The sequence below is a fragment of the Lolium perenne genome, chromosome 2 (genome assembly GCF_019359855.2).
Source record: "Lolium perenne isolate Kyuss_39 chromosome 2, Kyuss_2.0, whole genome shotgun sequence".
Classification (NCBI taxonomy): Eukaryota; Viridiplantae; Streptophyta; class Magnoliopsida; order Poales; family Poaceae; genus Lolium; species Lolium perenne.
In genome coordinates this window covers 250667819-250684875 of record NC_067245.2, presented here as the reverse complement: position 1 = coordinate 250684875, position 17057 = coordinate 250667819, and the positions used below count along the sequence as shown (strand labels likewise).

Genomic DNA, 17057 nt, shown 5'->3' with positions numbered 1-17057 from the left:
CTTGGAGTTACAAGCATCTACTTGGCCAGAGCATCTACTAGTAACGGAGAGCATGCAAGATCATAAACAACACATAAGCATAACTTTGATAATCAACATAACAAGTATTCTCTATTCATCGGATCCCAACAAACGCAACATATAGAATTACAGATAGATGATCTTGATCATGTTAGGCAGCTCACAAGATCCGACAATGATAGCACAATGGGGAGAAGACAACCATCTAGCTACTGCTATGGACCCATAGTCCAGGGGTAGACTACTCACACATCACACCGGAGGCGACCATGGCGGCGTAGAGTCCTCCGGGAGATGATTCCCCTCTCCGGCAGGGTGCCGGAGGCGATCTCCTGGATCCCCCGAGATGGGATCGGCGGCGGCGGCGTCTCTCGGGAAGGTTTTCCGTATCGTGGTTCTCGATGCGGGGGTTTCGTCACGGAGACTTTTTATAGGCGGAAGGGCAGGTCAAGAGGCGGCACGGGGCCCCACACTACAGGCCGGCGCGGCCAAGGGGGCCGCGCCGCCTATGGTGGGGCCCCGCCGTGGCCCCTCTTCGTCTCACCCTCGGACTTCAGGACGCTTCGTGAGAAAATAGGCCCCTGGGCCTTGATTACGTCCACTTCCGAGAATATTTCCGTACTAGGATTTCGGAAACCAAAAACAGCAGAAAACAAGAATCGGCACTTCGGCATCTTGTTAATAGGTTAGTTCCAGAAAATGCACGAATATGACATAAAGTGTGCATAAAACATGTAGATAACATCAATAATGTGGCATGGAACATAAGAAATTATCGATACGTCGGAGACGTATCAGCATCCCCAAGCTTAGTTCTGCTCGTCCCGAGCAGTAAAACGATAACACGAGATAATTTCTGAGTGACATGCCATCATAATCTTGATCATACTATTTGTAAAGCATATGTAGTGAATGCAGCGATCAAAACAATGTATATGACATGAGTAAACAAGTGAATCATATAGCAAAGACTTTTCATGAATAGCACTTCAAGACAAGCATCAATAAGTCTTGCATAAGAGTTAACTCATAAAGCAATAATTCAAAGTAGAGATATTGAAGCAACACAAAAGAAGATTAAGTTTCAGCGGTTGCTTTCAACTTGTAACATGTATATCTCATGGATATTGTCAACATAGAGTAATATAATAAGTGCAATAAGCAAATATGTAGGAATCAATGCACAGTTCACACAAGTGTTTGCTTCTTGAGGTGGAGAGAAATAGGTGAACTGACTCAACATTGAAAGTAAAAGAATAGTCCTCCATAGAGGAAAAGCATCGATTGCTATATTTGTGCTAGAGCTTTGATTTTGAAAATATGAAACAATTTTGTCAACGGTAGTAATAAAGCATATGCATCATGTAAATTATATCTTATAAGTTGCAAGCCTCATGCATAGCGTACTAATAGTGCCCGCACCTTGTCCTAATTAGCTTGGACTACCGGGTCATCACAATGCATTGTTTTTACCAAGTGTCACAAAGAGGTACCTCTATGCCGCACAGTACAAAGGTCTAAGGAGAAAGCTCGCATTGGATTTCTCGCTATTGATTATTCTTCAACTTAGACATCCATACCGGGACAACATAGACAACAGATAATGGACTCCTCTTTTATGCATAAGCATATAACAACAATTAATAATTTTCTCATTTGAGATTTGAGGATTGTTGTCCAAAACTGAAACTTCCACCATGGAGCATGGCTTTAGTTAGCGGCCCGATGTTCTTCTCTAACATATGCATGCTTAACCATATGGTGGTAGATCTCTCTTGCTTCAGACAAGACGAACATGCATAGCAACTCACATGAAATTCAACAATGAAAAGTTGATGGCGTCCCCAGTGAACATGGTTATCGCACAACAAGCAACTTAATAAGAGATAAAGTGCATAATTACATATTCAATACCACAATAGTTTTTAAGCTATTTGTCCCATGAGCTATATATTGCAAAGGTGAATGATGGAATTTTAAAGGTAGCACTCAAGCAATTTACTTTGGAATGGCGGAAAATACCATGTAGTATAGGTAGGTATGGTGGACACAAATGGCATAGTGGTTGGCTCAAGTATTTTGGATGCATGAGAAGTATTCCCTCTCGATACAAGGTTTAGGCTAGCAAGGCTTATTTGAAACAAACACAAGGATGAACCGGTGCAGCAAAACTCACATAAAAGACATATTGAAAACATTATAAGACTCTACACCGTCTTCCTTGTTGTTCAAACTCAATACTAGAAATTATCTAGACCTTAGAGAAACCAAATATGCAAACCAAATTTTAGCATGCTCTATGTATTTCTTCAATAATGGGTGCAAAGCATATGATGCAAGAGCTTAATCATGAGCACAACAATTGCCAAGTATCACATTACCCAAAACATTTATAGCAATTACTACATGTATCATTTTCCAATTCCAACCATATAACAATTTAACGAAGGAGAAACTTCGCCATGAATACTATGAGTAGAAACCAAGGACATACTTGTCCATATGCTACAGTGGAGCGTGTCTCTCTCCCATAAAGTGAATGCTAGGATCCATTTTATTCAAACAAAACAAAAAACAAAAACAAACCGACGCTCCAAGAAAAAGCACATAAGATGTGATGGAATAAAAATATAGTTTCAGGAGGAACCTGATAATGTTGTCGATGAAGAAGGGGATGCCTTGGGCATCCCCAAGCTTAGACGCTTGAGTCTTCTTGATATATGCAGGGGTGAACCACCGGGTGCATCCCCAAGCTTAGAGCTTTCACTCTCCTTGATCATGTTGCATCATACTCCTCTCTTGATCCTTGAAAACTTCCTCCACACCAAACTCGAAACAACTCATTAGAGGGTTAGTGCACAATATAAATTGACATATTCAGAGGTGACACAATCATTCTTAACACTTCTGGACATTGCATAATACTACTGGACATTAATGGATCAAAGAAATTCATCCAACATAGCGAAAGAGGCAATGCGAAATAAAAGGCAGAATCTGTCAAAACAGAACAGTTCGTATTGACGAATTTTAAAATGGCACCAGACTTGCTCAAATGAAAATGCTCAAATTGAATGAAAGTTGCGTACATATCTGAGGATCATGCACGTAAATTGGCTTAATTTTCTGAGCTACCTACAGGGAGGTGGACCCAGATTCGTGACAGCAAAGAAATCTGGAACTGTGCAGTAATCCAAATCTAGTACTTACTTTTCTATCAACGGCTTAACTTGGCAAACAAAACACAAAACTAAGATAAGGAGAGGTTGCTACAGTAGTAAACAACTTCCAAGACACAAAATAAAAACAAAGTACTGTAGGTAAAAGCATGGGTTGTCTCCCATAAGCGCTTTTCTTTAACGCCTTTCAGCTAGGCGCAGAAAGTGTGTATCAAGTATTATCGAAGGGTGATGCATTCTCAGCGGGGTGTGGAGTTTTCTCAACTAGGCATAGTATATTGGATACATAAGTTTCAGCATCTCCCTTTTCATTAGTCTTAGGCGTGCTACTCTCATCAAACAAATTTTCAGGAACTAGCCAAGCATAGTTATTTTCTAATGCATCATTCATAGCTAAGAGCTTACATGGTATTGGTGCTTTGATCTCCCCTCCATCATCAATATTATTAGTGTATCTTATTCTATCCATATCCATCCTTTCAAGGAGACTAACAAAATTAGTAGGAGAACCAAGCATATTAAATTTAGCAAACACCTTTCTAGCTTCTCTTGCTAGACCACCAAATTCTCTAAGAAGGGTTTCTAATACAAAATCTTTCTTTTCCCCTTCTTCCATATCCTAGTTTTTTCTTTTACATTGTTGGTTACAGACTCTTTGAACAGCTGTGTGCATCCTGGTTATGCAGAGGCTAGATGTAATTGCTTTCCAAAAGTAATAAAGCATCCTTTATCGAAAAAAAGTGTGAAAAACATGTGTTGGATTATAGGATTAAGATTAACAAATTTAGTTTCCAACAGGCGAACTAAATGCGCAGCAGCAATTTCATAAGTAGGCGCAAGGTCTACCAAGTGTCTATCTTCAAAATTTTCAATAGTACTAACATGATTGAAAAATTCTTCTATATTATTTCTCCCAACTATAGACCCACGTCCTACTGGTATGTTTTTTGTGGTAAAATTAAAAGGAAACATGATGAATAAAGTAAAGTAAATGCAAGTAAACTAATTTTTTTGTGTTTTTGATATAGTAAACAAGATAGCAAGTAAAGTAAAACTAGCAACTAATTTTTTTGTATTTTGATTTAGTGCAGCAAACAAAGTAGTAAATAAAACTAAGCAAGACAAAAACAAAGTAAAGAGATTGAGAAGTGGAGACTCCCCTTGCAGCGTGTCTTGATCTCCCCGGCAACGGCGCCAGAAAATATGCTTGATGGCGTATATTTCACACGTTCGTTGGGCAACCCCAAGAGGAAGGTATGATGCGCACAGCAGCAAGTTTTCCCTCAGAAAGAAACCAAGGTTTATCGAACCAGGAGGAGCCAAGAAGCACGTTGAAGGTTGATAGCGGCGGGATGTAGTGCGGCGCAACACGAGGGATTCCGGCGCCAACGTGGAACCTGCACAACACAACCAAAGTACTTTGCCCCAACGAAACAGTGAGGTTGTCAATCTCACCGGCTTGCTGTAACAAAGAGTTAACCGTATTGTGTGGAAGATGATTGTTTGCAGAAAACAGTAGAACAAGTATTGCAGTAGATTGTATTTCAGTAAAGAGAATTGGACCGGGGTCCACAGTTCACTAGAGGTGTCTCTCCCATAAGACGAACAGCATGTTGGGTGAACAAATTACAGTTGGGCAATTGACAAATAAAGAGAGCATGACCATGCACATACATATCATGATGAGTATAGTGAGATTTAATTGGGCATTACGACAAAGTACATAGACCGTCATCCAACTGCATCTATGCCTAAAAAGTCCACCTTCAGGTTATCATCCGAACCCCTTCCAGTATTAAGTTGCTAACAACAGACAATTGCATTAAGTATGGTGCGTAATGTAACTAGTGACTACATCCTTGAACATAGCACTAATGTTTTATCCCTAGTGGCAACAGCACAACACAACCTTAGAACTTTCTGTCACTGTCCCAGGTGTCAATGCATGCATGAACCCACTATCGAGCATAAGTACTCCCTCTTGGAGTTACAAGCATCTACTTGGCCAGAGCATCTACTAGTAACGGAGAGCATGCAAGATCATAAACAACACATAAGCATAACTTTGATAATCAACATAACAAGTATTCTCTATTCATCGGATCCCAACAAACGCAACATATAGAATTACAGATAGATGATCTTGATCATGTTAGGCAGCTCACAAGATCCGACAATGATAGCACAATGGGGAGAAGACAACCATCTAGCTACTGCTATGGACCCATAGTCCAGGGGTAGACTACTCACACATCACACCGGAGGCGACCATGGCGGCGTAGAGTCCTCCGGGAGATGATTCCCCTCTCCGGCAGGGTGCCGGAGGCGATCTCCTGGATCCCCCGAGATGGGATCGGCGGCGGCGGCATCTCTGGAAGGTTTTCCGTATCGTGGTTCTCGGTACTGGGGGTTTCGTCACGGAGACTTTTTATAGGCGGAAGGGCAGGTCAAGAGGCGGCACGGGGGCCCCACACTACAGGCCGGCGCGGCCAAGGGGGGGCCGCGCCGCCCTATAGTGTGGCCCCTCCGTGGCCCCTCTTCGTCTCTCCTTCGGACTTCTGGAAGCTTCGTGAGAAAATAGGCCCCTGGGCTTTGATTTCGTCCAATTCCGAGAATATTTCCTTACTAGGATTTCTGAAACCAAAAACAACAGAAACAAGAATCGGCACTTCGGCATCTTGTTAATAGGTTAGTTCCAGAAAATGCACGAATATGACATAAAGTGTGCATAAAACATGTAGATAACATCAATAATGTGGCATGGAACATAAGAAATTATCGATACGTCGGAGACGTATCATATATATACGCGGCGCTGTGTGATCTTTGTAACCAGAAGTTTTGACAGAAATAAAGTTAAAAAGAACGGGCACGACACGTGCCCTTGGCAATAAGATTTTATTGCGTGTGTTCGTCTAGTTTGATGTGATCGATCCGTGGGCGAATCCCAATAAAAACAACATATATAAGAAGCTTTTGCTGGAAAAGCATGTATGGAGCTTAATTTTGGGTGACATAATGTTGCTCTTTTCACCGAACATTTCAACATGAGATCTACTTTAAAGATCTGGTGTGACATACACAGTGGTGCAATCGGATAATGATTTGGATGTTGGATTAGAAATCGGGCCTGCAACATCGTGTCACGAAAAAGCACTTTTCATAATAGAAGTTGCTTTCTAAAACTATTCTTTGAAACATGCCCATATACGACTGCAGTACAAAAGATTTCAGCGTTATTAGGTAAAAAGGGGATTCTTATTTGGACGTTTGGTCTGCCTGTCTTTTGCTAGTTCGCCATAAAAAAATGTAAAGCATGTGCATGCAGAAACAAAATTGGGTGGTCTTAGCAATTGGGTTTGTATTTTTAAAAGAAGAAGGAAGAGAAATAGAGCGACAGATATGATGTTTTCCTCCAGAAAAGAAAAGTTGTCTACCTACCCCGTCGAGAGTACAAACATACGCTCAAATCTCATCACACCTAACCCCGCCAGTGCTTTCTACAAACCGTACGGATGTAATGGCTTCTCCCGTCCACCCGTCGCAGCGGTAGTTCCGGCCGGGAGACGCGATCAGCTGGCATGACCTTGACCATGACCCAACAGACACTATCACCCCGACACTGCTCTATCACGCGTCCAACTCTATCACCCCGACACTGCTGCTACTAGATAGAGACGAATCCAAGGGAGCATTATAATCGCGTCATTTATTCCCCAACAGAATTGGAGAATACTGTGGTAGTTCAGAATTCGGAGAGATAGCTGGAGACAGCAGCGGGAAGCCGGGGACTCTCTCGTATAGTTCAGAGAGAGAACTGGAGAACTGGAGACGGATGGCGCCCAAGGCGGCGTCACTACTGTGGCTTCTCATGCTCTTCTCGTGCGCGTCGGCGATCGATCGCAGCCAGTTCCCTCCTCCTTCGGAGTTCCTCTTCGGGACCTCCACTTCTGCTTACCAGGTACCCCGGCCGACTTTCTCTTATTTTCCAGACAATTTAGTAGCAGTAGCAGCAAATTACAATCGTTTCTGCACATCTGGCCCGGAATCGGACAGATGTTGCTCGCGTTACCACCAAACGCACCACTTCAGCTGGGCGCATGCCGCCGATCTGGGCGATCCGATCAGGGCAGCGAGGAGAACAGATACTACATGAGATCTTGCCTAACTGTTCAACAGCACAACAACTGCATTTCTGAAGAAATCTAGATTGTTATAGTTAGCATTTTCTTAGTGGCTGCACATCGATATGGACAAGAATGGCCCTCCCAGCTCAACCAGTTGCCTCACCCGAGATCCAAATTTAACGGGCTGGGTCTGGACTCTGGGCATCCAACTGTCCAAACCTTGTTGAGCTACCCGTCTCGTTTAGATTGGAGTTTCCAACCCAGCCCTATGTGGTCCACTTGTACATGCTTCGGGGTTGGCTGCTCTGCTCCCACCTGGGCAACGGGGGTGGCTGAACACCACCGCGGATCACGGCAGAGAGCTGGAGAGGTGCTTGTCCTACCGCCGAGATAGCTAGGCGCCATGGAGGAGGGACAGCATTTGCTGAAGCCGCGGCCTTATTATTGTCGAACCACCCTATAGGTTGCTGATAGTATATTCTTCAGATTGAAGGCGCATATTTGGAGGGCAAGAAAGGCCTAAGCAATTGGGATGTCTTCACTCATAAGCAAGGTGAAGCATGACAACTCATATATCTGCGTGGTTTCAATCTGGACATATTTCTTTTAACCTTGTTATAACTTTGTTTCTTCTTATGTGCTCCTTTTTCAGGCACAATTCAAGATGGAAGCAACGGCGATATTGCTGCTGACCACTACCATCGTTACATGGTATGTTTTCCGCAAAATGCACAGAAAACCTGATGATGGAAGGTAAGCTATACTATATAAAATAAATAAACTGTAGCTATCTTCTACTCCAGGAAGACATTGAATTGATGCATTCCTTGGGTGTCAACTCATACCGATTCTCCATAGCATGGACAAGAATTCTGCCAAGTGGGTTTATCTTCCATGGACAATTGCTTCTTAAGGGATTATACTATTTGAGTCAAATAAAGATCATCTCCAAAATCTCTCCTTGCTGCAGGAGGCCGATTTGGTGATGTTAATCCAGATGGTGTAGCATTTTATAATGCCATTATTGATGCTCTTGTACAAAAAGGTATTAAACACAAAATACATGCAACAGGAGCTAAATTTTGAGGCCTTGATGCATACTAGTTGGTAACAACATGCATAACCAGGAATACAACCATTTGTTACAATATTTCATTACGACACTCCGCATGAACTTGAAGAGCGATATGGTGGATGGTTGAGTCCCGAAATAAAGTATGTATTCGTCTGTGCATCTTAATTTACTTTCCTTCTCCAAAGGGAAAAAAACCAACTTATATTCCTTCTGTGTGCTTCTCAGGAAGGACTTTGGTTACTTTGCAGAAGTATGCTTCAAAATGTTTGGCGACCGAGTAAAATTCTGGGTTACAATGAATGAGCCTAACTTATTGGCAAAATTTTCTTTTATGGATGGACGGTACCCTCCTGGTCGTTGTTCCAAGCCATTTGGGAAATGTGCCTTTGGAAATTCCTCAATAGAGCCATACATAGCAGGTCACAACATGATACTTTCACATGCAAACGCTGTGAGCATTTACAGAAAGAACTACCAGGTAGAAATTAGACTCTTGTTGGATAATAAAAAGACAAGATTACCATGTGTCTTTTCGATATAATGTTGTCAACATAACGCCATCAAGTGAAGATTTTTGATTGTGTCTTGATATCGATGCCACTTCACAGGAGAAGCAAGGTGGATATATTGGAATTTCTGTCTACACAAGATGGTATGAACCATTGCGAAACAGCACAATCGACCTACTAGCAGTTGAACGGGCTATATCCTTCAATGTTCCATGGTACTATAACTATCCTTTAGGATGTAACTGTGGATACAGATAATTGATATTTCGTTTTCTCATAAATTCAGAACATTTGTGCTCTTAAAAAGATTATAAATCTGTCTAATACAAGAAACAGGTCAACAGGCTGAAAATAATCTAGAAATATCGTGATTTTTATTTCACTACGGGGATGGAGAGAAAACTTGGACTCTCTTTTCTGTAACTGGACTTGCTTATTCTCCATTATTTATTTGGAATGAAATAAATATAATTCTTCAGGTACCACTGCTTTTTTTTTTACTTTACATGCCTTATTCTTTTTACAGGTTTTTGGACCCTATAATTCTTGGTGACTATCCTCCCGAAATGCGCAGGATATTGGGTTCAAACCTACCTCAGTTCACATTAAAGCAGAGGAAGAAACTGCGTGTTACGAAATTGGATTTCATCGGACTAAATCATTATTCAACATGGTATGTGAAAGACTGCATCTTTTCACCGTGTGAACTGGATCCTGTAGATGGGGATGCGCGAGTGGTTAGTTTAGCAGAAAGAGATGGGGTGCTTATCGGTAAAGAGGTAACCATAAGATTGCTAAATACTAAGTCGTGTTTAAGTCAGATTATAAAACATTGTTAGTAGAAGAACAATAAATAGTGATTGCAGTCTCATTCATGCAGACAGGAGTGCCATTTATTTATGATGTTCCACATGGGATGGAAGATGTGGTCGTGTATTACAAACAAAGATACAATAATACAGCAACATATATCACAGAAAATGGTGCGTCTCTCTTCGTCTTTATTATCTTTTGATGTTTGAATAATCAGTATTCTCATTTTGAGTAAGACACTGCCTATTTGCCAAAGCTTCGCAAGTTCAGAAATAATCAAAGCATATTGTCTCTATTTGGAAGCAAATAATTTGTCTTATTTCCTTCCAGAATTGCTTCCAATGCTGTCAGAACCAATTTTAATGGAAGCTTTCTTATTATTGTAATGTTACAGTCTTACAGATCAATAATATGTGTGACATATGTGCAAGCTAACTCATATTTTCAGGTTACCCTCAAGCAAGCGATATCGGCATGAGTGCTAATGATTTTACCAGTGACAAAGGAAGAATTGATTTTATAAGTGGCTACCTCAAATTTTTAGCCTCGGCGATAAGGTAATGTAGGCAACTCTGGACACCCCATGCATAGATTTGGCTTCCACCTATGCATTGGAATATTAGATGGGTTCCTGGAATATTCCGCGCTAACATTTCATTGCAATGTATCGCTTGACATTGCTTGAGAATGCGAAAAAGATTTCAATACAATGCAGGGTTGTCCCTACCAGATGATTGATTGACCTTGCTGATGCTCCGTTCTCTCATGTTATAACTGTTGTTATGGGAGTGCTACCAAATTGTTATTATGGCTACTTTTACTTCACTCTCTGAATACTAGCCCGTGTCTCTTGTCAAAAAAAATTGAAGGAAAGGAGTTGATGTACGTGGTTACTTTATGTGGTCTCTTCTTGACAACTTCGAGTGGACGTCTGGATATACGGCAAGGTTTGGGCTCTACCATGTCGACTTCAAGACACAGAAGAGGACCCCAAAACTATCAGCTGAATGGTACAGGAAGTTCCTCAAAGGTTCACTTGTGACAAGAAAGTTCCAAGATGGATCCCAACCCCAGCGAAATTCTTCTTGAGACACTGATGGTTTGTTTTCCCCGTGACTGGTTATTATGTAAACATGATGCTTCGTGTACTGATCGGGATCAGCACATGAGTTTTTCTTCTGCACGATGGAAAGGGTTATCATATGGAATCTGGCAACTGAATGAAAGGGAAAAATGTTTTTTTGATGCTTCATCTTGCAGAAACACATTCCATACGCCAGGCAATATAAAGTTGTAACTTGCAAGGCAGCTGTATGTGTGAATAAATGAAGGATATGTTCGTGTATTGGATAAGCACGCCACCAATCTCGAACATCCCAGTGCCCCTTCCCTTCTCCCAGACAATTTCTCTCCCTTCTCTTCTCTCCAATCAACCGATGGGGCCATGAGGATGGGGAGATTTGATAATAACCACTACAGGAATGCTGCGCTGCGCCGACGGCCGTGGCGTACGCCGACGGCCAAATGTCGGGGCCGTCGGCGTACTGCCCGGTCAGCCCAGCTGCTCGAAGCGCCCCTCGGCGTATCGCGCCCCTCGGCGTATGACACGCTATGCCGAGGGTGGCCCTCGGCGTATCGGCGGCCCTCGGCATAGGTTGAGGGTGCGACCCCGTCCCGTCGCCCCGCGGCCATGCCCTAACTGAACCTTGACGGCGTGAAGCCTATGCCGAGGGCCACCGTCGGCGTAGCTGAGCCAATTTCTCCCGCCGAATCCTCCCGCCCCTCCCGCCAAAATGACGTCAGCTGTCTAGCCTATGCCGAGGGGCACCGTCGGCTTAGCATCCATCTTTTTTTTCCTTTTTCCCGCCCATTTCTCCCGCCCAATCTTTCCCGCCAATTTTTCCCGCCATTTTCTCCCGCCAGCTTTTCTCGCCGTTTCAGCCCCTCGCCTCCCTATATATACCCATGTGTTCTTCTCCAACAAAACACCACCACCAGCATGGTGTGGTGTTGTTTGTCTAATGTTGTACCCCGGTCTTTCGGCTACACGCACATGCGCTGACGGCACTTAGGCATGTCCTGGACGTATAGGGCAGAACTCACCGGTGGGGTGAACCGGAGGAAAACCTTAGATAGCATGGATCCATACTTGCCACCACATGACCTAAAACAAAGGAAAAAAGTCCATTGCTAACCCTAACTCTAACCCTAACCCTAACCCTAGGGGTAGATTTGCGGGGTCCCCGCCCCCTAGGGTTTCCCTAGATACAAACCACCGGAGCGTCCGAATCGCTGGAAACTCCTGCTACGGCTCATCCGGGGCCTATTTCATTCCAAACCTATGGTTTCCATGTGCATATGTCCTAAACAAAGCAAAGAAATTAAAAAAATCCATTGGTGAACCCTCGCACGAAAAAAGCTATAGGGGTAGATCTGCAAGGTCCCCGGCCTAGGGTTTCCCAAGATACAGATCACCGGAGCGTCGGAATCGCTTGAAAACTTGCATTTGTCCCTAACATATGTGTACAAGTGTGATGTAAGGTTTGTCTAACCTTGCATGTACCCCGCGTTGACGATTTCCGCATACATGGGCCGACACTTGGTAAAATCCAGGATTTGTATGTGGAAACTCCTGCTACGGCTCATCCGGGGCCTATTTCATTCCAAACCTATGGTTTCCATGTGCATATGTCCTAAACAAAGCAAAGCGCGGCGGTAGGATACCTCCTACGCACCACCTATCACATGCCATATGCGCGCGGAAGCCATCTGGGAATCCCACCCGCTTCCTGCGGTGCCCCGCCGAATCCGCTGGAAACTGTCCGGATTTGAACTGGGGCGACACTTTCCTTCGCTCAATAAATGGAGGGAAAAATGTTTTTAGGTCTAGGACGCGTCATTTTATGTGCTAAATGTTTTCCGTTTCGCGCGTTGGCGGACGGGTGCACGCGCGCGCCCGGTACGGCCATACCGCATGTCCCGGCGGCCCCGTTTTGCGCAGTTGGCAAAGCAAACGGAGCCAAAAAATCGAGCGGAGCCGCGTGGCGTCATTTTATGTGTCCTAGTGACCACTGCAAAAGACGGAACTGGGATACGGCAATTATCTTGGAGAACCCTTCACGAACAGGGCTATCTCGTCCGGAGTTCTATGGCTTTTAGGGGAAATGAGTAGGAAACGGCCCGTTTCACCACATAGTTTGTCGGAACGAGGCCATATTTGGCACGTGCGTGGGCCTTAGGATGGGAAGCAAGGCCCCGGTCGCGGATTTCCAATCCGAACCACGGGCGACGGTTTTTCCATTTTCGGGGTCTTAGGAAGGGCTTTTTTTGTGAAGCGGCTACATGGCGCGCATTTCAGTATCGCGCGGGACCTCCGCGCGGCGGTAGGATACCTCCTACGCACCACCTATCACATGCCATATGCGCGCGGAAGCCATCCGGGAATCCCACCCGCTTCTGCGGTGCCCGCCGAATCCGGAAACCGTCCGGATTTGAACTGGGCGACACTTTCCTTCGCTCAATAAATGGAGGGAAAAATGTTTTTAGGTCTAGGACGCGTCATTTTATGTGCTAAATGTTTTCCGTTTCGCGCGTTGGCGGACGGTGCACGCGCGCCCGGTGCAGCCATACCGCATGTCCGGCGGCCCCGTTTTGCGCAGTTGGCAAAGCAAACGGAGCCAAAAATCGAGCGGAGCCGCGTGGCGTCATTTTATGTGTCCTAGTGACCACCTGCAAAAGACGGAACTGGATACGGCAATTATCTTGGAGAACCCTTCACGAACAGGGCTATCTCGTCCGAGTTCTATGGCTTTTAGGGGAAATGAGTAGGAAACGGCCCGTTTCACCACATAGTTTGTCGGAACGAGGCCATATTTGGCACGTGCGTGGGCCTTAGGATGGGAAGCAAGGCCCCGGTCGCGGATTTCCAATCCGAACCACGGGCGACGGTTTTTCCATTTTCGGGTGCCGGAAGGGCTTTTTTTGTGAAGCAGCTACATGGCGCGCATTTCAAGATCGCGCGGGACCTCCGCGCGGTAGGATACCTCCTACGCACCACCTATCACATGCCATATGCGCACGGAAGCCATCTGGGAATCCCACCCGCTTCCTGCGGTGCCCCGCCGAATCCGCCGGAAACCGTCCGGATTTGAACCGGGCGACACTTTCCTTCGCTCAATAAATGGAGGGAAAAATGTTTTTAGGTCTAGGACGCGTCATTTTATGTGCTAAATGTTTTCCGTTTCGCGCGTTGGCGGACGGGTGCACGCGCGCGCCCGTACGGCCATACCGCATGTCCCGCGGCCCCGTTTTGCGCAGCTGGCAAAGCAAACGGAGCCAAAAAATCGAGCGGAGCCGCGTGGCGTCATTTTATGTGTCCTAGTGACCACTGCAAAAGACGGAACTGGGATACGGCAATTATCTTGGAGAACCCTTCACGAACAGGGCTATCTCGTCCGGAGTTCTATGGCTTTTAGGGGAAATGAGTAGGAAACGGCCCGTTTCACCACATAGTTTGTCGGAACGAGGCCATATTTGGCACGTGCGTGGGCCTTAGGATGGGAAGCAAGGCCCCGGTCGCGGATTTCCAATCCGAACCACGGGCGACGGTTTTTCCATTTTCGGGTGCCGGAAGGGCTTTTTTTTGTGAAGCAGCTACATGGCGCGCATTTCAGTATCGCGCGGGACCTCCGCGCGGCGGTAGGATACCTCCTACGCACCACCTATCACATGCCATATGCGCGCGGAAGCCATCTGGGAATCCCACCCGCTTCCCGCGGTGCCGCCGAATCCTGAAACCGTCCGGATTTGAACTGGGGCGACACTTTCCTTCGCTCAATAAATGGAGGGAAAAATGTTTTTAGGTCTAGGACGCGTCATTTTATGTGCTAAATGTTTTCCGTTTCGCGCGTTGGCGGACGGGTGCACGCGCGCGCCCGGTACGGCCATACCGCATGTCCCGGCGGCCCCGTTTTGCGCAGTTGGCAAAGCAAAAGGAGCCAAAAAATCGAGCGGAGCCGCGTGGCGTCATTTTATGCGTCCTAGTGACCACTGCAAAAGACGGAAGTGGGATACGGCAATTATCTTGGAGAACCCTTCACGAACAGGGCTATCTCGTCCGGAGTTCTATGGCTTTTAGGGGAAATGAGTAGGAAACGACCCGTTTCACCACATAGTTTGTCGGAACGAGGCCATATTTGGCACGTGCGTGGGCCTTAGGATGGGAAGCAAGGCCCCGGTCGCGGATTTCCAATCCGAACCACGGGCGACGGTTTTTCCATTTTCGGGGTGCCGGAAGGGCTTTTTTTTGTGAAGCAGCTACATGGCGCGCATTTCAGTATCGCGCGGGACCTCCGCGCGGCGGTAGGATACCTCCTACGCACCACCTATCACATGCCATATGCGCGCGGAAGCCATCTGGGAATCCCACCCGCTTCCCGCGGTGCCCCGCCGAATCCGCTGGAAACTGTCCGGATTTGAACTGGGGCGACACTTTCCTTCGCTCAATAAATGGAGGGAAAGGATGACATGTTTAAACACCTTCTGCAATATGGGTATATGCCTCGTTACGTCACGCAGATCGACTTTGATGAGCACGAACGTGACAGAGGTGAGGTGATGCGGCAGCGGCTCAATGGCAATGAGTACGATGGGGTTAGAGACTTTCTAGATGATCTTGTCGATGCCCACATGCCAGAGTCGCCACCTTCACGGGAGGAACCGCCAGAACCGGAGGAACCTCCAGAACCGGAGGAACCAGAGCCAGCCGCGAAGGCCTTCTATGATATGATAGCCGCTGCTAAGACGCCTCTGTACGATGGCGCCGAGATTTCTCAGCTCGATGCCATCTCCCAATGTCTAGCCGACAAGACCCGGTACAACACCACCCGTGACGGCTTCGAAGCAAGTCTGAAAACAACTGGTAACATGTTGCCCAAAGGGCATTGTCTGCCTAAAAGCCTGCACGAGACGAGGCAACTCATGTCGGCGCTCAACATGGATTATCAAAGGATAGACTGTTGTGAAAATGGCTGTGTTCTCTTCTGGAAACAGTTTGCGGAGGACAAGTACTGTCCCATTTGTAAGGCCTCTAGGTATGAAGAGGTAACGGGAAAGGATGGTCAGGTGAGGCAGTCAAAGATCGCAAAGTCGATTCTTCGGTATCTCCCATTCATAAAAAGAATCCAGCGGCTTTACTTGACTGAGGAGACCGCCAAACAGATGACGTGGCACAAGATGGGGACTCGAATAAAGGACAATCAGGGGCGGACGAAGATGGGACATCCATCTGATGGCAATGCATGGAAGAACTTTGATAGAAAATACCCCCATATGGCAGCAGATGCTCGGAATGTCAGAATTGCGATAGCTACAGATGGCTTCAATCCATATGGTATGTCGAATTCCAATTACAGTTGTTGGCCCGTGTTTGTAATTCCGCTCAATCTCCTCCCGGAGTCCTAATGACGAGGAAGACCATGTTTCGTCGCTGATCATTCCAGGGCCCCATTACCCGGGAAGAACTTGAGTGTCTACATGCAGCCGATTGTGGAAGATTTGAACCACTCTTGGCACCACGGGACGTTGACGTACGACCGAGCATCGAAGACAAACTTCTGCATGAAAGTTTGGTTGCGATTATACCATGCATGACATGCCTGGGTACGCCCTAACATGTGGATGGTGTACAGCTGGTAAATGGCCATGCCCGGTGTGTGCGAGCATCGACTTGAGTTCCTTTGGCTAAATAAGGGTCGCAAGTATGTTGCGTTTGACACGAATCGGCGGTACCTCAAACGGAGGCATCCGTTCAGAGAAGACAAAAGAACTTCAAGAAAGGCAAAGTTGTGCATGAAGTAACAGAGGTGCCAAAGTTCGATGGTATAGCTGTTGATGCCGAGCTACGTGCTCTCGTGCCGGCCGCATCGAATCTGGCCATCAATTTGAGGGATATGGTGTAACGCACAACTGGACTCACGAGGCAGCCTTAACGAAGCTCGAGTATTACAAGGACCTCGAACTGCCCCATAACATCGATGTGATGCACACCGTAAAGAATGTCGCGGAGTCCTTATTTCACACGTGCCTAAACATTCCCGGAAGTCAAAGGATAATGTCAAGGCTAGAGTTGATGTTGAGAAGCTCGTGATAGCAAGAAATTACACATGCAACGTCCTACTGGCCGTCGAAAGAATTGGTTCAAGCCGCACGCCGACTTCTGCCTTGATTCCATCCAAAAGAAGGAGGCATTCAAGTGGCTAAAATACGTTGTGATGTTCCCTGATGGTTATTGTTCGAATATGAGCAAGGGAGTCAATCTTTCGACGGGAAAAGT

At 45.8% G+C, this 17057-nt stretch overlaps 1 protein-coding gene across 4 annotated transcripts in view; it reads left to right on the top strand.

Annotated features, from left to right (window-relative positions):
* The first annotated feature begins 6790 nt into the window (after positions 1-6790).
* LOC127335580 (probable inactive beta-glucosidase 14) overlaps positions 6791-17057 on the top strand; it is a 226213-nt gene continuing 215946 nt past the window's right edge. Inside the window, exons 1-12 of one of the 4 annotated variants that reach the window (XR_011752527.1) lie at positions 6792-7161; positions 7814-7880; positions 7980-8038; positions 8131-8206; positions 8298-8372; positions 8455-8542; positions 8628-8880; positions 9011-9126; positions 9438-9690; positions 9778-9894; positions 10173-10281; positions 10594-10730. Coding sequence is in view for 2 of the 4 variants with exons in the window: in XM_051362295.2 (XP_051218255.1) it covers positions 7036-7161; positions 7814-7880; positions 7980-8038; positions 8131-8206; positions 8298-8372; positions 8455-8542; positions 8628-8880; positions 9011-9126; positions 9438-9690; positions 9792-9894; positions 10173-10281; positions 10594-10813 (1545 nt within the window). In the remaining 2 variants the exon portion in view is untranslated. Of the gene's footprint in view, positions 7162-7813; positions 7881-7979; positions 8039-8130; positions 8207-8297; positions 8373-8454; positions 8543-8627; positions 8881-9010; positions 9127-9437; positions 9691-9777; positions 9895-10172; positions 10967-17057 lie in introns of those variants that run through there. The other 3 variants (XM_051362295.2, XR_011752528.1, XM_071826633.1) reach the window with 3 other exon arrangements.